General features: G+C 42.2%; 1 protein-coding gene across 13 annotated transcripts in view; it reads left to right on the plus strand.

Annotated features, from left to right (window-relative positions):
* frmd4a (FERM domain containing 4A) overlaps nucleotides 1-20,000 on the plus strand; it is a 162,455-nt gene that overhangs the window by 125,310 nt on the left and 17,145 nt on the right. For 8 of the 13 annotated variants that reach the window (XM_058388470.1, XM_058388471.1, XM_058388469.1 and 5 more), the window contains exons 6-14: nucleotides 2,942-2,998; nucleotides 3,502-3,524; nucleotides 4,922-5,005; nucleotides 5,481-5,546; nucleotides 6,519-6,576; nucleotides 6,878-6,964; nucleotides 14,077-14,152; nucleotides 18,369-18,511; nucleotides 19,226-19,367. In XM_058388470.1, the coding sequence (XP_058244453.1) occupies nucleotides 2,942-2,998; nucleotides 3,502-3,524; nucleotides 4,922-5,005; nucleotides 5,481-5,546; nucleotides 6,519-6,576; nucleotides 6,878-6,964; nucleotides 14,077-14,152; nucleotides 18,369-18,511; nucleotides 19,226-19,367 (736 nt within the window). Of the gene's footprint in view, nucleotides 1-2,941; nucleotides 2,999-3,501; nucleotides 3,525-4,921; nucleotides 5,006-5,480; nucleotides 5,547-6,518; nucleotides 6,577-6,877; nucleotides 6,965-13,746; nucleotides 13,903-14,076; nucleotides 14,154-18,368; nucleotides 18,512-19,225; nucleotides 19,368-20,000 lie in introns of those variants that run through there. The other 5 variants (XM_058388466.1, XM_058388468.1, XM_058388463.1 and 2 more) reach the window with 3 other exon arrangements.

Genomic DNA, 20,000 nt, shown 5'->3' on the forward strand with positions numbered 1-20,000 from the left:
ATAGTTTGCCCTGCAGTGTCACTGTTTCACCATTAGAGGGCGTTTTGCATTTTAATTCCATGTGTAAATACAGGAAAAGATTCCGCTTCAGGGTTTCTCAAACCTGACTTTCTTTAAAAAGTGCTTGATGTAATTGAAATGTAAGTGTGTGTGTGTGTTACAGAATTATTCACTGTAGTATAAACAGAACACTAAGTGGATGCATTCTTAAATGAATCCTATTTTACACTGGATTAATCCTGTTTCTAAATTTCGGCACCCCTGGTTTAATTCAACGGTAACAACTGCAATATTCTTGAGTTTAGATTCATTACAAGCTCCTTTCTTCATGTCTTCCTTGTGTAGTGACTGATTATTCATCTCTCATTCGAGTATGTATTTATTTTCAGTGTAATTTTATGTATTTATTTTCAGCGTAATTGAGTTTATATTTAGTAGGAGATTTAGTTTGATTTAGAGAAAACAGTAGTGCAGGTTTATAAACACGTATTATGTAATTAACTGCAATTAAAAAATTCAATTCGCTCCTAAATATACGCAGAATGAATTTGAATGCATTTATATCTTCAGTAATTAATAGTAACTAAAACTTGTATTGTATGCTCTTGCATTAATATCTCACACATTCTGCATTAAGTGTCTGTTTCATGGATCATTTAATTTCCCTCGTTTCCACACCCTGAAATTCCAAGCAGCATTTTTCTTTTTCCCTCCGTTTCACGTATCAAAGAGGATCAAGAAGTCGAGCCGTCACTCACAGAATCCGGTATTCAGTCTGATGCTTAATTTAGAGCAGAATTTACTCGCATCTGCCGTCTTCGCAAAGCTGAGCTCAGGAGTCGTGGCTCGCAGCGCTGCTGGATTCTTCGTATTGAATAACGTCCAGGCTCTGTGCACTCGGATTCCGTCTACTTGTACACTGTAGTAATGAAAAATAAAACAAAGCAATTTCCTTTCGATATCTGGACAGACATATTTAGACTATTTTTAAGTGTAAAGTTTTTTGTCATGTGCCTAAAAAGTGTCTATATATGCTGAACAGCTTGTGCTATAATTGGAAGAAAGAAGAAATAGCCTTTAGCTGTCTCATATACATTACAGCACAGTGAAATTCTTTCTTCACATATCATGGCTTTGGAGGTTGGGGTCAGAACACAGGGTCAGCCATGATACAGCACCCCTGGAGCAGAGAGGGTTAAGGGTCTTGCTCAAGGGCCCAACAATGCCAACTTGGTGGTGCTGGGGCTTGAACCCTTGATCATCTGGTCAATGACCCAGAGCCTTAACCACTTGAGCCACCACCACCCCAACTCCAACTCCAACTCCAGCCTAGATACACTGTAGCTTGTGTGTAGTACAAAAAGTAGCTAAAGTAAGCAAGTGAAAAACCCTTAATTGTAAACAATATACAAGTAGTAGGAGATATTGCACATGCAGGACTCAAAAACGTGTTGACAATGGCAGCGTGTCCGATGTCAAAGTCCAGTTCCTTCATTCCTTCCTTCCTTCCTTCCTTCCTTCTTTCCTTCCTTCCTACCTTCTTTCCGTGACGTCCGGAAGTTTTTATTACAAAAAACAAAAATTGTATACTTTTTAACCACAAAAGCTCATCTAGCACTAGCTCTTGGATACGTGTCCGCGACGCTACGTACTATGTACTCACGACAAAGTGTGCCGTGATGTAGGCCCAGTGTTTACAAAGTGAAGGTGCAAAGACCAAGGAATGCAATACAAGTTACATATAACTTTGTGTCATTCCACACGCAACAACTTTGGAGCAGTCTCCACACTAGTAAACACTGGGTCTGTAGCTCCGCCTACGTCACACGTGACCTTCTGACGTGATTACATAGTGCGTAGTATCGTGGACGCGCATCCCAGAGCTAGTGCTAGACGAGCTATTGTGGCTAAAAAGTATTACTTTTTTTATTTTTCTATGAAAAATGGCCGATGGTTTGGCTAGATAAGAGTCTTCTTCCTGGGCTGGGATCATTTAGAGCTCTTCGAAGCTGCATTATGAAAGGTCAAAGTCGGGGGCACCATTGAAGTCCACTATATGGAGAAAAATCCTGAAATGTTTTCCTCAAAAAGCATCATTTCTTTCTGACTGAAGAAAGAAAGACATGAACATCTTGGATGAAGAGGGGGTTATTTGTAGATTTTTGTTCTGGAAGTGAACTTCTCCTTTAAGACCTGGCACTCGTGACCTGAAGATGGTGAGGTGAGGTCAGAGTATGTGCAGATGTTGAAAGGGTTTTTAACTATATGCATGAACAGGACATGGACTTGATGCTGGTGGCTACGAGCTTCTCTTCACTCCCGAGCCGTTCACACCTTTATGCCCCTTCACTCAGTGGGGAGAGTTTAAACACAAGTCGAAATCTCAGATTGGCCTGAGACGAGATTTAGTAGAATAGCTTGTAAAATTACAAAGACTCATTGCCAAAGACGACAGAAAACGACTCGACTTATTTATGGTGCAGTCTGCCGACGTCTGGAAACGGGAGCCGTTGAGATCCTTGTTGAAGGAAGTAGCTCAGGTTTAAAAAAATTCCATACACGCGGCATCATTTCCTCCAAAGTGGCTCTATGTGAGTATTGTTATACACACATCACATCCTGTGCCATGGAACATTCATGGCAAAAGCATTGAATGATGCAGGCCTGAACATGAGCAGTAACTGTATCCCGAGTTCTCTCACACACTCTCGGGTGGCATTCCTGACATTTTTCACCCCCTGTGCTGATGGAGGAAGGTGTTTGCCGCTCCTGACTTGTGAGATGAGGTGATTACCACCTGCTGATGTCTGTGTGCTTAGTCAGCAGAAGAGCAAACACACATGTTTAGCATCAGAAGATAACAAAAAGAGAGGAAGAGTTGGGATTATTTGGTCATTGCTAGTCTCTGACTCACACTTTCTCTTTATTTTTTTGTTTATAGGAGCTCATAGATGTGGACAGTGAAGTCGTGTTTGAACTGGCCTCCTACATATTGCAGGTAATGTTTGTGTGTGTGTGTGTGTGGTGGGGGATGGGGTAGGTAAAGGTTTAGTAAATAGGAAACACACTTTCTGTCCATCCGTGTGTGTCATAAGGACATCCATATGTAGTTTTAGTGAAGTTTGTGTGTGTGTGTGTGTGTGCACGTGTGTGTGTGTGTGTGCGCAAGTAGAATGCAGGTGCAGTAGAGCTGGTCTGTGTTTGACCTTACACCAGATGCGAGATATTGAGTCTCCCACTAGGTTACTTTAAAGTGCAATCATGCTGACACACACACACACACTCACACACACACACACACACACACACAGTACAATTCTCATTCTTCTCTTTTATGCATTTGGATGTACAGTAAGTGTGTTGCATGACTCAAAACATCTACCATGGGTTACAGTGTTACTGTATATTGTAGAATGTGTGTGTGTGTGTGTGTGTGTGTGATTTGTGGTAGCCTTTAACCCTGATGTGAGTGTTGTCTAACTCTACACTTCTCTTTTCCAGGAGGCCAAAGGAGACTTCACAAGGTAAAGCCCATGTTCATACAAAAGAACAGAGCTCAAATAACACACAGTTGATCCTGTGTATCACAGCGTCGCAGTGTGTATCAGAGTGTCACTGTGGAATAAGAGCAGACCTCACACACACACACAAACACACACACTGTAACAGAGAGAGAGAGAGTGAGTGTGTGAATGAACAGGGTTGGGGGTGGGAGTCCTGGGAACAGACTCTGATGAGAGGAAATGGAATGCAGAGAATAAACAGTGTTACATTACTGACTCTGACCCCGTCTCTCTCTCTCTCTCTCTCTCTCTCTCTCTCTCTCTCTCGTTATCTCTTTCATTTTACTTCCTTGTTTCTCCTAATCTTTCTATGTTTCTATCTTCTTCTCTATTTCTCTATTATAACTGCAGGACCTAAAAAACCACAAAAAAAACAGGAAATAACCAGACACAAGCTAGCTAGCGTTTAGCTCGTATACAGGCAAACTCAAAACACTGTGATATAGAAAAGACAAAACTGTCAGGAATTTCCTTAAACGTTTAGCGGTTCTTTGTCTAGGAAAGATTTTTATAACTAAATACACTCTTACCGTCATCTGCCTTTTTCGAGAAACAACACCGCTTCACAACCAATGTAGAAGAATGGCTGCTTAGCATCAGTCTTAGCATCTGTTAGCTAAGCTAAAAATACAGCAAGTGTGTAAAAATGGGATAAAACATCCTTTCTCTCAGGCTAACTGCTAAATCATTAAAATCACACGTACTATAAACCCCAACCCAGCCATTTCTACCCTTTTTTAAAAAAATATTGTGTCACAAACAGTGTAGAAATATATTAGCCATGAGCACAAGCTGGCTAGTGAGGGTAAATATTAACTAGCTACAAGTAATTGATCAGTATGTTTATAAAGTGTACAGGAAACAGGATTAAGCAAAACAAAATGACCGGGAATGTGAACATTTCTGTCAGAAGTGATGGTTAGTTGCTGTAGGCGTAAAATATCCCTGTAGTTATATATAGCCTTGACCGCTAACTGACCTCCTGCTTGTTCTGCTATATCGAAAAGCAGCGGGTTCACATGACAGTTAATGTGGAAGTCATGACAGAAGATATCTTTTTAGCTAGGTACACCAGGTATACAGCAAAATTATATCTAAATACATATCGGTCTAGCTATCAAGCTATCCTGATTATTTATCCTGTATTTCTCTGCTTTGCTGTGTTTTGGTAGTGTTTTCTTCAGATTCATTTCCGAGAGACGGGTTTTGCTTAAGTACTCAGCACATCTGGATTATTTTTCATGCAAGTGTGAAGCTATAGGCACATGTTGTAGGTCAAGCAACCTGACCTTCTTGCCGCAGTGCATTCTGGGAACTGTGAGCGTACACTAATGATCGATTTGTGTTTCATATTGCAGTAATGATGCCACAAGGGCAGACCTGAAGAAACTGCCCGCTCTGCCCACACAGGCCCTCAAAGAGCACCCATCCCTCGCGTACTGGTGAGACACACACACACACACTGATTAGAACTGATTTAAATGTTAATAAATATCGCAGACACACAGTGCAGCAGCAAATGATTCCAATGCACAGTGAAAAAAAAAATAAAAAGAAGAAACTCAGTGACCTAATTTAGCTTTTAGATGAATCAGAATCAGATGCAGAGGTTTCTGGCGTTATTCGGAGTCATATCCACTGCTGAAAACGACAGCTCTGCATCTCTGTTACATCCACACAGCGACAGATTTGTAGACAGCCTCTTTGAGCGTCGCAGCTTATCTCTCTTCCCGGTATCCGGTTTCACTCCCAGCATCTGCATGCTGTTTGGTCTCGCTGTGGAATTTACCCGGGCTGACAGCCATGTTCTCACGATCCTCCTGCCACGAAACTGTCATTTTTAACCCCGGCGCACATGTGTTTGTGTCTGGATGTGATTTTTCTCTCTCTCTCTCTCTCTCTTTTTTTTTTTTCCAGCGAGGACCGAGTGATTGAGCATTATAAGAAGCTGAGCGGCCAGTCCAGGGGCCAGGCTATCGTCAAGTAAGAACCTCACAAACAAAGAACGAATGAATAAATACCAAGAAAACACTTATTTCAAGTATGGTATTTCTCAGTGTGTCACTAAACTAGTGGCTGAAGATGTGAGATATCTCTGCATCTAATCCTTAATATATTAAAAACGCCAGTATGCGTGATATGTGAACTGAAACACCTCCATGTGACTGGGTTCCAAGTAGAAGCTCAGATTATTTACAGGCAGCCCCAAACGGGATTACAGAAACTAAGCCTCGAGTTGCGTTGTCATATTCCGAGCTATTTACATCACGTGAGCCAAACTTGTTAAAATACGAGTGGTAGTCTGGGAAAACCCGATCCGGGCGGCCCTTGCGTTTGAATTCTGGCTATCGTCGAGACTAAAATATTTGATAGCTGTTCAGCCTGCAAAGCATTTCAAGCATTAAACTCCTGTCACTTTGTTTCAGTAAATGATGTTGGGTATTGCACTCTAAACCTTGCTAGATAAGTGTCGGTGGCTCACGTGTTTCCTCACGCGGTCTCGCTTTGATCCGGTTTATTCCGGATATATTCCATAGCAATAGAAATTATAAAAAGTCTAACCAGTTCAGTTTGATAGCAGAGACTAGGTGTCAAAGTTTCCATCATGCTCCTGGTCCATAGTGAATTTTCTCTCTTTTCATTTAAGTGTAACTTAATTCTGTACATAGCTTTGCTTGTAACGTTTTACATGCAAGTGTGTGTCTGTTATGAATTATAAATGTACCTTGTTAAAAATATTACTAAATATAACAGAGGATTTAAGTATTATAAGAAGGACAGTTTTGAGTGTTTGTAAAAGGAGTGTTTTTCCTGTCACTTAATGATGGTGCACTTCAGAAGTGATTAAATATCTTTGGACAGTTAGGTGGGTCTATGTGCTATGTGTTATGTGGGCTCTCAAACCCCCTTCTTTCTCTCTGTCTCTCTCTCTCTCTCTCTCTCTCTCTCTCTTAGTTATATGAGCATAGTGGAGTCACTGCCTACATATGGAGTGCATTACTATGCGGTTAAGGTGGGTCTCTACTTCATAAGTGCATGGAAATATATCAGTATTAGCCTCAGCCTACACACACACACACACACACACACGAGCACAGTCTCCTCTCCCTCACATGACCCTGTTTGACACACATGTTCTGTGTCTATGAGAAGGTGTTAGGTGATAATGTGGGCGTTTCTGGCACAACGCTGCCGTCATCCAGTGCTGAGAAATAAATTTTGACACCCAGCCCTGTTCTCTCTTTCTTTCTTTCTTTCTTTCTTTCTTTCTTTCTTTCTTTCTCTCTCTCTCCCTCTCTCTCTCTCCATCTCAGGATAAGCAGGGGATCCCGTGGTGGTTGGGGCTGAGTTATAAAGGCATTTTTCAGTACGACTACCAAGACAAAGTGAAACCCAGAAAGGTAAGGAACTCTCTCCTCGTCCTTCTCCTTTTCTTCTTCTGTCTTAATTGCTGCCTGTGTGTGTAGTTTGCTAGCCTCAGATCACATCCCATGACTTGTCACAAGACATTTAGTGGTTTCAGTATGTGTAAGTCTGAACCACGTCGAGACGGTCGGTGTATTTCTGGAAACGGGAGCCGCAGCCTTTAGTTTAAAAACCAAAACATGGACCTCATGTTTCAATCCTTTCTATGCGACACGGTGCTGTGTGTTGTCTTCTTTTATTTGTGCATGTAGCACATCATCATCTGACCTCTCAGCACATGACATCACCAATAAAACAACCTGTGAACATAGAGGGTCAAAACTTCTGCTCTTTGAACGACCCCTGAAGTTAATGACCGCTGTGGTTTCCCTTCAGGGTGGAACATGAGACAGAGAAACACAAACGTTCGGACAGATCACACTCCATAACTCACATCCTACGGTTCTGATACCTTTTCCCTCCCTCTGTGTGTGCGTGTGTGTGTGTGTGTGTAGTTTCTTTATCCTGTGTCTCAATCCGCTTCTTAAGCTCAGCAGAAAGGGAAGATTTGCAGAGTTTGTGTGTGGCGCTGGAAAAATGCATTTGTGCACTTTCCTCCAAAACCACACTCTAAAAATAGTTTCAAAGCCCAGTGTCATCCAGCCAAGCGTGAGGGCAAACCTACAGGCCTACTCAGAGAGATCCGTTACATAGAGACGAGAAAAAAGGGCGAGAGAGAGAGAGAGAGAGACGAGGCAGGAAAAGGAGAAGGAGACTCAGAAAGAGAGAGTGAACAGAGACAGGAAAGGAGAAGCAAGAAAAGCCGAAAAGGGAACGAAAAAGAGACGCCTTTGCAGAAATTTTAGACCAAGGGTGCAAGCGAAGCAGAACACACAATCACCGCTTGTTACTGAGAAATCAGTTCACATAACAGAGGTGAGTTTTTGCCTAATCGTTAATAGCAGAGGTTTGAGGTTCTCCCAGGACGTATCTGATCAGCCTTTACTGCACACACTAATGCAGAATTTAACGCTTAGTTAGAGAAGGAGTGAGAAAACTCTGACACGGCTTCATGCATAAGACTAAACATTGAAAAGGCAAGCAGTTTTGTGCCTTCATTAAAAAGCACTCATCACTGTGTGTGTGCTGATTATAGAACATACAGTTTTGTTTGCAAGGGTTTCCATGTTGCCATCTGAACTAGACAAGACAAGTTTATTAGGATGCTCTGCTCATGCTCTGACTCTGTTCTCTCCAAGTTTGTGGACACCTGACCATCACACTCGGATGTGCTTGTTAAACATCCCTTTCCAGATTTTGACCCCCTTCACTTATAATAAACTCCACTATTCTAGAGCATTAGTGAGATAGACATCAGACACTGATGTTGTAAGAGTGAGGAGGTCTGGGGTTCGGTCAGTGTTCCAGTTCATCCCAAAGGGAACGTGCATCAGTGAGCCTTGGCCGCCCATGACCCTGTAGCCGGGTTCACTATTGTTCCTTCCTTGGACAACTTTTGATAGATACTGACCACTGCAGACCGGGAACACCTCACAAGAGCTGCAGTTTTGGAGATGCTCTGATCCAGTCTTCTAGCCATCACAATTTGGCCCTTGTCAAACTCGCTCAAATCCTTACGCTTGTCCATTTTTCTTGCTTCTAACACATCAGCTTTGAGGACAAAATGTTCACTTGCTGCCTAATATATCCCACCCACTAACAGGTGCCATGATGAGGAGATCATCAGTGTTATTCACTTCACCTCTCACTGCTCATGATGCTATGGCTGATTGGTGTATATATATACATTTTTCTGAAACTGAAATAATACATTAAGGTCAGATCCACATCCTTGCAGGGTTAGGGTTTGTAGCATTAATATTCATCTCTCTAAAATGACCCACATCATCTTTGAACTTTTTAGTGAGTGCTTTTGTCCTGTTCAGGTTCACAGTGGATCCAGAGTGGGTCCCATGAATATCAGACCTCAGTGTTTCATCATTCCATCTAGTATCACGAGCTTCATTTACATTACAGCAGCTGCCCCTAGACTTCCATTATAATGAGTTTGGAGTGAACAGGATTGTGGGCTTTTCCCTCTACAAAGAAACACAACTAATTCATTCTATATGGAAGGCTACAGATGTGGTTGTTAAAGATTAGACAGAATAAAAACTTTTGAGTATGCCTTTACGTGGATCTTGGGTTACAGTCAGGATTTAACTGTAGTTTCATTGGTGCATGTAGTTTTTAATTTTTTTCTTGTGCCCCTCATGTCATTATTTGGTTTAGATTGCAAAAACATGTCTTTTGGAAAAACACTGTATTTACTGTATGTACATTGCTGTTCGGTCCACACATGCTAATGATTAGAAGCGTGTTTGCCACCCGTGTGTGTGTGTGAAAGTGTGTGTGCGTGTGTGAAGGCAGGGGTTACAGTTAACTAAACCGCACTGTAAAGTCGCAGACTGAGTTAGCGGTTGAGTTTATTTAATAGGATTGAACTCCCCCCTGATGTGATACTGCAGTTACTCTGCCTGCACATGCGGGTGATGTGTGAGCACAAAATTTTCAGGTTTTGGAGACGTGTGTAAAACTTAATTGCCGTTTCTTTAAGTAAAGTTTGATACTTGGTGTCATCCAGGTCTTTACCCTAATCTGTGAACTCTGTGTATTGTGTGTGGTTTTACAGATTGGCGTGTATGTGCTGGTGTGTATGTGCTTATGTCTGCTTATATCCAGTAATGTGTATCCACTGGTGTGTATGGTGTGATGTCTGTTCATCTGCTGTGTATGTGTTAATGTGTGTGTTGCTGTGTTTGTGTTGGTGTGCATATGCAGATGTGCATATGCTGGTGTGTATGTGTTGCTGTGTATCTGCAGATGTGTATGTGCAGGTGTGTATCTGCAGATGTGTATGTGCAGGTGTGTATGTGCAGATGTGTATGTGTAGGTGTGTATGTGCAGGTGTGTATGTGCAGATGTGCATCTGCAGGTGTGTATGTGCAGATGTGTATGTGCCGATGTGTATGTGCATATGTGCAGGTGTGTATGTGCAGGTGTGTATGTGCAGATGTGTATGTGCAGATGTGTATGTGCAGGTGTGCATCTGCAGGTGTGTATGTGCAGATGTGTATGTGCAGGTGTGTATGTGCAGGTGTGTATGTGTTAGTGTGTATGTGTTGGTGTGTATCTGCAGGTGTGTATCTGCAGGTGTGTATCTGCAGGTGTGTATGTGTTAGTGTGTATGTGCAGATGTGTATGTGCAGGTGTGTATGTGCAGGTGTGTATGTGCAGATGTGTATGTGCAGGTGTGTATGTGTTAGTGTGTATGTGTTGGTGTGTATCTGCAGGTGTGTATGTGTTAGTGTGTATGTGCTGGTGTTTATCTGCTGATGTGTATCCACTGGTGTGTATGTGCAGATGTGTATCCGCTAGTGTGTATGTGCTGATGTGTATGTGCAGGTGTGTATGTGCAGGTGTGTATGTGCAGATGTGTATGTGCAGGTGTGTATGTGCAGGTGTGTATGTGCAGATGTGTATGTGCTGATGTGTATGTGCAGGTGTGTATGTGTTGGTGTGTATGTGTTGGTGTGTATGTGTTGGTGTGTATGTGCAGATGTGTATTTGCTGATGTGTATGTGCTGATGTGTATGTGCAGGTGTGTATGTGCAGATGTGTATCCGCTGGTGTGTATTTGCTGATGTGTATGTGCTGATGTGTATGTGCAGGTGTGTATGTGTTGGTGTGTATGTGCAGATGTGTATCTTCTGGTGTGTATTTGCTGATGTGTATGTGCTGATGTGTATGTGCAGGTGTGTATGTGTTGGTGTGTATGTGCAGATGTGTATCTTCTGGTGTGTATGGTGTGGTGTTTGTTTATCTGCTGTGTGTGCACAGGTGTGTATGTGTTGATGTGTATGTGCAGATGTGTATCTTCTGGGGTGTATGTGCTGATGTGTATGTGTTGGTGTGTATGTGCAGATGTGTATCCGCTGGTGTGTATGTGTTGATGTGTATGTGCAGATGTGTATCTTCTGGTGTGTATGGTGTGGTGTTTGTTTATCTGCTGTGTGTGCACAGGTGTGTATGTGTTGGTGTGTATGTGTTAGTGTGTATTGGTGTTTATCTGCTTATGTGTATCTGCAGGTGTGTAAGTGTTGGTGTGTATCCGCTAGTGTGTACATGCTGCAGTGTATGTGCTGGTGTGTATGTGCTTTGAATCTTTCCCAACAAGCAGTGGTTAGTAATAGATAATTAGTAATTTAGCCCATTAGTCCTGGTCATCCCTCGAGGGTGTGTGTTTGAAGTCATCTCTGATCTGCCGTGAGTCAGTGCTGAGCGTCATAACTCACTGTGGCTCATGCTGTTTAAACACAACACACATCACTCACCCTTCCTGTGTACGAGTGTGTGTTTCTGAGTGAGCTGTAGTTTATCATCCCCCCGAGAGGACCACTGCGTGTACGCTCTCATTGTGAGAGTAGACAGCAGGATGTGTGTGTGTGTGGTGTTCTGCAGAGGTTAATAATAGTGTTCTATAGTCATAATAACAACACACCCATGACATTTATACTGGAGCAGTAACAGCCAGACTCCTGGCTCCAGGACACCGAGACACGGCAGGACGTTTATAGCATGTGGCATAATTGTTAATGCATCTCACATATTAATCATGACGTTTAACTTAAACCTGTCTCTCACCTTAACCCCAAATTTCACCTAATGCTAACTTAACCTGGACCTTAACCTTAATGCTGACCCTGGCCTTAACATTCCCTTGAACAATAAACTTAAATAATAAATAAATACATAAATAAGAATAATTAGTTCATAAATTAATAGATAGATAGATAGATAGATAGATAGATAGATAGATAGATAGATAGATACAATAAAATAAATAAATAAATACAAATAAAATACAGTAAAATAAATAAATAAATAAAAATACAATTAAATAAATAAATTTAATTAAATCCTCATCTTTTTAAGGTTGGTAGACCTTTGTTCTGAATGGATGCATATATTGCATTTTTTTTTATTTACATTTTTTATTTGATTGGATTTATTTATTTATTTATTTATTTATTAACATTAATTGCATGCCACATTTAGATGAATAATCAGCTCTTTTTGCCAGGTTGCTGTGTTATAAACCCTTCAGGACATGATGTATTTATAAAATACCACATTATTCCACACCATACCATCCCAACGTTGATTATTTTCCTAGAACAGCATGTCTTGTCATGTTTTATTCACCTCAGTCGAGAACCTGACCTTGTTCCTGACCCTGACCCGATCCAGTCAAAGCTAATCTTGCAATCTGAGCGTGAGTCTGAGCATGAGCGTGTTATATCACTCGCAGGCTGACCCGTACACTCGTGGACACAGCATGCGGGAACTCAGAGTTGCTCGGTAGAGCACAATGTTTGAGGAACTTATTCATGTCAACTGTCAGTGCAACAATTCCCTTTCAGTTTTTATTTCTGAGTCCTATTTAGTATAATGAGGGTCATGAGGGTGTTGGCAAGGCTTAGTAGTGAATGCATGAATACATATACACACACACACACACACACACACACACACACACACACACACAAACACACACATCAGATTTGCTGTTGACCATGACCGCATTTGAATCTCACGGGCCACCTTGTTGTAGCCTGGACACTGTTTGGTGTGGTTAATGCTCTCCGCCTCATTGGTCACCGCTAGAACTAAGTGTTTAGATCGTCACAGATCATTCCTGCCCCCCCCCCTATCGGAGTGATACAATCTGCAAGATGAAAGCTGTGGAGAAAGTGTTGAGGTCAGATTTGTTTTTCATCCCGAGAGAGCGTCAGGCCTCTCAGAAGACTGAACTTTAAATGTTGCTCCCTGTCTGAAGTTTAGTGAATGATAGATGGAGAACTTTGTGTGTGTGTGTGTGTGTGTGTGTGTGTGTAGTGTGTTTGTCATTGTAGTCTTCTCCCTATTTCCTTCATCTGTCCATTGTTTTCCCAGGTTGTTAAAAAATTCTTAAGCTTTTTAAAGCCAGCCTCCTCCCTCCTCCCTCTCTGCTTTTTTTCCCCCCTCTTTTTCTCCTTCTCACTTTTTTCCCTTTCCTTTTTAATCCCCCTTTTCTCTTCCTCTCACGTTTGCTTGTTCAGAGGAGTTTTTTTGCCACTAATTGCCGCGTGTATGTGACTGGGTCTCATGTGGAATAATCGTTGGAATTCCTTTGGTGAAAGGATATGCTGAATGGGATCAGCGCGTGTTGTCCGGAGCAGAATAGCGTATTTAATCTAAGAGAAAGTCAGAAGCGTTCTGTAATCGCGTGAGTGAAGACGGAAAGTGATGGAAACTTGTATTTTTAGCCGTGCAGCTTTTTCTCCAACTTTCTGCCCTCCTTCTCTTTGTCTCATCTATTCAGCTGATGACTGCAGGAGTCCAACATGTGTGTAGTACACAAAACCCTACTGTGTGTGTGTGTGTGTGTGTGTGTGTGTAATGAGAACCAGAACCTGGCTTTATGAGTGAATGAAGAGAAAGGAGGGGCGAATCAAACAAAGCTCTGTGACTACTCTGGACACACACACACACACACACACACAGGCATGTCACTCTGAACTCTCCAAAGACCCCGCCCGCGCACAGTCCACGGTGGGAGCAGGAAGTGTGTGTCCCGGAGGGAGGGAGGGAGGGATGGATGGAGAGAGGGAGGGACAGAGAGGAGGGGGCTGACTCCTCCCTCTCTCATTCTCTTTCCAAACACACACAGAGTATACGCAGACTTGCTCTCTAACCCACACACACACACACACACACATATACACATAGTACAGTATGCTTAAAGAGATTCTGACACACATACAGCAGCTGGATTTCTCAGGAGGAGGCCTAAAGAGCAGCACGCAGCTTTAAAAGGACAAAGAGAGCAGCGGTGCGGTTTGGATGTGCATTGCAGATCAGGAATTTAGTCTCGGCCTGATGTGTGTGTGTATGTGTGTGTGTGTGTGTGTGTGTACGGATGTCGTCTTTGTGCATGGCTAGAGTTTGTTAGAAAGTGAAAGAAACACTAGTGGGACGCTGTCAAGCCTTTCTCTCGTCTCTTCAGGTGTTTCAATGGAGGCAGCTGGAGAATCTGTACTTCAGAGAGAAGAAGTTCTCAGTGGAAGTCCACGATCCTAGAAGGTAAATTTATATCACAGAACACACACACACACAGTAAAAACTAACTGTTTAGATACATAGCTGCTTGGATGGTTAAACTATTAATCGTGAAGGAAATTTTGTTTTAGAAAAATAATATAGAAAGATATGTCTCGAGAAAGATCTAAGCTGAATTGTAGTGTGGAAAGTGAGGGCTGGCAGGAAGAGAGTATTTGTGGTGTGGGAATATTCTAAATTTACCTCTTTTACACAAAAATGTGGCTGGTTTCTAATAATAACACACCGCTCTGCTGAAACCCAGGGAAAAAATACTGCACCTGCACAGGGCTTACTTCCAGAGAGCTAACATTGCTAGGAGTCCAATAGAAATCAATACACTGCGTATATATATATGGGGTATAAACATGCTAAAACTAGGTCAAGAAAATTCTTTCAAATAAACGAATTAAAATCCCGAACTTTAATAACCCTGACTCATGCTCACTCAGGCACCAGTTTGGTGAGACTCAGCAAACTGGTGTTTCACCACAGTGTGTAGAGTAGAGGAAGTGGGCAGCTTCATCCTTCATGTCCAGCAGCTCGGTGAATCACTGCTCTGGCTGTGTGTTTGTTATGATGACGTTATGTAGAGCGAGATTTATAGCGTTATTAGCATGCAGTAAGTTTCCCATTCACTCCCATTCCTCATTATTCAGCTGTGAAATCTACAATACAAACTAAACACCGCTCATTCAGGCTGTGTCAGGGCAGGAAGAGACTCGAACCAGAATACTATTTAATACGAAAAGAGCAGAGGGATTAGTCACGCATTAGTGCTGAGTGGAGTTTGGGTAAAGGAAACTAATCAGTAACAGTGGGATGTGTTGTGATGCTGATTTTTCCAGTAGCTTCACTTCCTGAAGTCTTTTGTTTCTGTAGTTTCGAATACGTTTTTAATTATAAAATGCATGTCATGCTTTTTATCCTTTTATGGTTACATCTAACATCTGTGAAACAGCTAACTTCCTGTTATCACTTATGCCACCACAGCTGTAAGCAGTCTTCCCATCACCAGCTTTACCTCAGCTATACCTCTCAACCTCAGCTTTACCTCTTTACCTCAGCTTTACCTCTTTACCTCAGCTATACCTCTCAACCTCAGCTTTACCTCTTTACCTCAGCTATACCTCTCAACCTCAGCTTTCCCTCTTTACCTTAGATTTACCTCTTTTCCCCAGCTTTACCTCTTTTCCCCAGCTTTACCTCTTTACCTCAGCTTTACCTCTTTGCCTCAGCTTTACCTCTTTGCCTCAGCTTTACCTCTTTACCTCAGAATTACCTATTTACCTCAGCCTTACCTATTTGCCTCAGATTTACCTATTTACCTCCGCCTTACCTATTTTCCTCGGCTTTACCCCTTTACTTCAGATTTACCTCATCTCATCTTTCCCTCTTTGCCTCAGCTTTGCCTCTTTACCTCAGCTTTACCTCTTTATCTCAGATCTACCTCTTTGCCTCATATTTACCTCTTTACCTCAGCTTTACCTCTGACTGATAGAAAGTTCAGAGACTGGAGACTTCTTCCCGCAATTTTCCTCGTTCATTATCACCCTACAGAAAACCTCTAAATCATCACAATCTGTTTATGTGGAGTTTATCTGGAATGCTAGTTCTTGTGTAAGCTGTTACCATGGAAACGATGCCATATTCAAAGAAATGCATTAACATGAAGCTTGCAGCTGGAAGTACTGTCAGAGCTGCTGTCACAGAACATTAATCAACTGCTCCTGACCAATCAGAAAGCAGAATTCAGCAGCACGTTGGTGTACTTCCTTTTTTTACTTCATGTTTTTGTGTCCAATGAAGCTTAGAAAAAAATGTAGGATTGTAACAGGTACATGTGAATGAATACCAGAAGCAGCATTTATTCTCTCTCTCTCTCTCTCTCTCTCTCTCTTTACTTCCTTTATCTACTCTCCTGCATTACTTTTTCTCCCTCTGTCTTCATTCCTCTATTTCCTCTCATCCTTTTCTTGCTCTCTTTCTTTCCTTCTTATTCTCTTTCTTCCGCCTCTTTCTTCCTCTCACATTCTCTGTCCTCTATTTATCTCTCTTGCACCTTTCTTTTCCTCTTCTCTTTTGCACTCTCTCTCTCACTCTCTCTCTCTCTCTCTCTCTCTCTCTGGTGTGTTTTGAGTTCTGAGCTCATCAGTGGCTGGTTCAGCTCTTTAGTGCAGCAGTTCGTGCCAAGAGCCACAGCACAGATGCTGACTGATAAACCGCCTCTGACGTGAACTTTAACCAGCTACAGAGAGAGAAATAAAGAGAGAGCGAGAGAGAGAGAGAAATAGAGAGCGAACAGGAGGCATTCAAGGCTACAGGAGACAGAGACGCAGTAATTAGAGAGCGGAGATGGAAAGATCCTGCACATGTTAGTGTTCATGTTAGATTGTTCGGATTTAGGACTCTTCTTTCTCAACCCTGTTGTCTGGATAAGAGTTATTAATGGCTCGTTAATGATCCACACACACACACACACACACACACACATAAAGAGAGCCATGAGAGAAACAGGGGAATGAACTTTTGATAAGAGTAGGAGGCAGGGGCTGTGTGTATATCTTAGATCTGTGTGTGTGTGCGTGTGTGTGTGTGTGTTGGGATATTTTTAGGTTTTTAGAGCACTTCAGTCTTTTTATAAACCTACTGTAGCAACAGGCAGACAGAGGACACACCTCCTGTGTGTGTGTGTGTGTGTGTGTGTGTGTTGAGAACTGCACTGTGGGTGGTACAATGGCCACATTTTTAGAGTTTTTTTTTAGAACTAAAAACTCCTGCTTTGGGGAATCTAAGGTAACTTTCATATATCCAGTCCTTCACTGAGAAGAAGACCAGATTTACTGCTCTGCTGGTTATAATCTAATTATTGACCTTTTGGGATTAGGTATCAAAATGCATTGGAGAATCAGCCAAATAATAACAGCAGTAGAATAGATTAATATGCAAATAGATTAGGTACTAAATCGAGTAAGTCTGCAATAAATTGGGAGCTCTGGGGTGTAATGAAGACGCTTGTAGTTCCAGGCAGATATTTTCCAGGCCTCGGGACAGAGGGATTAAAGTAAGAAGTGTTGCAGAGGCTTCAGCTCAGGAAGCAGTAAAAACACAGAACAGCAGCAACATTAATAAGCCCAAGAAATAAACCAGACCACTAGAGTGAACTGCAGTTTTAGTAGGTCAGTGTTAAGAGATATGAATACATTCATATCGTGTTATAACGCAGTAATAAGCATCATGCATGTCATGGCATTACACCTATAGCAATATTTATCATGCGTTTATTATGCACTGTCAACGTAATAACACCACTAACAACCGGTTACACATCTGTATCGCTCGTGAAAGATTTAGTGTGTGTTTACACCTCCACATCATCTAAAACCTAATAATGCATTTTATACACTGATATAAAGTAGCCTCCTGGTGGTCCAGCAGCAGGATCCAGCACTCTCATTGGCACAGCCCGGGTTCGGCTCCCAGGCAGGGCGCTAACCCAGCCACCGAAGAGTTAACTCTCAGTGCCCGATCCCAAGCCTGGATTAAATGGGAGGGGTGCGTCAGGAAGGGCATCTGTGCCAAATTGAAACATGCGGACCAAACGATCCGCTGTGGTCACCCCGAACAGGAAACAACAACAACAACAACATAGGCTGATATAAAGTGTAAAGTGTTTCCGTAATTTATTATAATCACAATGTCGTATGAATGTAGTCGTAGGTTGTTATACGTGTGTGAAAGTGCTGTCATTTAAAATAAAGTGCAGTGAGATTTTTCTCTGAGCTGAATTTTAATGAGGTGATTTATTGAGCCAGGAATATCGTGTGTGTGTGAGTTTGGTGTTTTTCCGTGCATCCTTGTGGGTTTCCTTTGGAATCAGGAGTCCTACAATAGGCTTCAGATCCAGATCAAACCTGATCAGGATGAAACAGTTACTTAAAGATGATTGAATGAATAATGAGGCTTGTAAGATGTACTATATTCATGTGTTATATGTGTAACAAGTGTGTGAATAGTTCAGTGTCATGGAAGTTAATCAGTTGGGCAAATTACAGTCTCTGCTTAACCTAGCCGATGAAGCAAGGATGATAACTAGCAAGGAGTGAGTGTGTCTCTAAACGTGTGCTAAACCGGACCTACTGTAATGTACAGTGCGGTAAAATTCAGTGAATATAAAGTCGGTTTGTGTTTGCTCCAACTGCAGGGCGTCGGTAACGCGAAGGACATTTGGACACAGCGGCATCGCCGTACACACCTGGTACGCCTGTCCCGCCCTCATCAAATCCATCTGGGCCATGGCCATCAGCCAGCACCAGTTCTACCTGGACCGCAAGCAGAGCAAGGTCAGTGTGTATGTGTGTGTTTAGATCATCAAATCTCCCCAGAAGGATAGAAATATTCGAACACTTTTTATCCAGCTGCAGTAATAATTGTGTTAACGGGTATGATGTTTATGTGCACACTAACAAATGGAAATAAATTGTATTTTCCCCCTAATCACGTCAAATAAATAGCTTCCTTTACCAGATTAACGTTTGCCAAGAAAATATCCAGCTTGCAAACTTCACTAATGATGCATCAGGTACTCTCTTAACTGTAAAGCAATCAAATAATACTGTTGTGATGACACTTGCGCAATAGTTTATTGAAATTGGGGAATATAATGTTTCCATAGACAGCTGTTTAGTTTCCTGTGCAAAAAAAGGTCAAGCGGCTTCCCATCAGCCTGTCAAGAATGAGCTCATTAGCTGCCTGGAGCTTATTTTTGAAGTATATCAGTGGTTACATCATACACAACTGACCGGTGTTAATTCTTTTCGCAGTTTGTCGAGACTACATTCATGAGCACACACACACACACACACAGTTTCTTCACTGTGTGACTCCTCAAAGCAAGCAGGAGGATTGTGTTACACTTTTAAAAGCCGGGAAATGTTCGTCTCTCGGAAAATCCTGTCACACACCATACAGCTGGCTCGCACATTCATCGTGTCTCGCTATATATCTCTGGGTCTCCCTGACTTTATTTCTTTCTCATCTTTCTTTCTTTCTCTCAGTCAAAGATCCACGCAGCACGCAGTCTAAACGAAATAGCCATCGACCTCACAGAGACGGGCACGCTGAAAACCTCTAAACTCGCCAACATGGGCAGCAAGGGCAAGATCATCAGCGGGAGCAGCGGGAGCCTTCTGTCCTCAGGTTAGTGCGCACATACACACACACACACACACACACACACACACACACAAGATTTATACAGTTGTATGTTTGATGCATTGTGTCTCAGATGGAATTTTTCATTTGCACAGTCCAGTGTGTGTGTGTATGTGTGTGTGGGTTAGAGCGAGAACAGCTCTCCACGCTGTTGGTTTTGGAAACTTGCCGCAGTATCAATTATCATGGACAGAAAGCGAGAGAGTTGAGAGAAAGAGGGAGGAAGGGAGAGCCGGTCATCAGCCTTTCGCTTCCAGGCCGCATGAGGCGAGAGAGTTGAGAGATGAGATCACTGACGTGGAGGCGCAGTCAAGTGACTGTGCTACAGTTCATCTATACCGTGCTCCTGGTTTGTGAGCGTAACCCTTTCAGACCCACATGCTCGTGTGTTAGTTGCAGAAAGACCGAGGACGAACATTTCTCCTGTCAGATCTTTGATTCAGTGCGAAACTCAGAAGAACAGGAGGATCACGAAGGCCAGTATTGCAGCAGAGTGAAGCAAATACTGGGGTAGAACCCAAAAAAAGTGACTCTAGTTTCGGATTGTGTATCAAGTTCTCTGTTCAAATAATTCAGCTAATCCATTTATATTTACATTTATGTTAAATATTCAGCCAA

This window comes from Hemibagrus wyckioides, linkage group LG04 (assembly GCF_019097595.1).
Source record: "Hemibagrus wyckioides isolate EC202008001 linkage group LG04, SWU_Hwy_1.0, whole genome shotgun sequence".
Lineage (NCBI taxonomy): Eukaryota > Metazoa > Chordata > Actinopteri > Siluriformes > Bagridae > Hemibagrus > Hemibagrus wyckioides.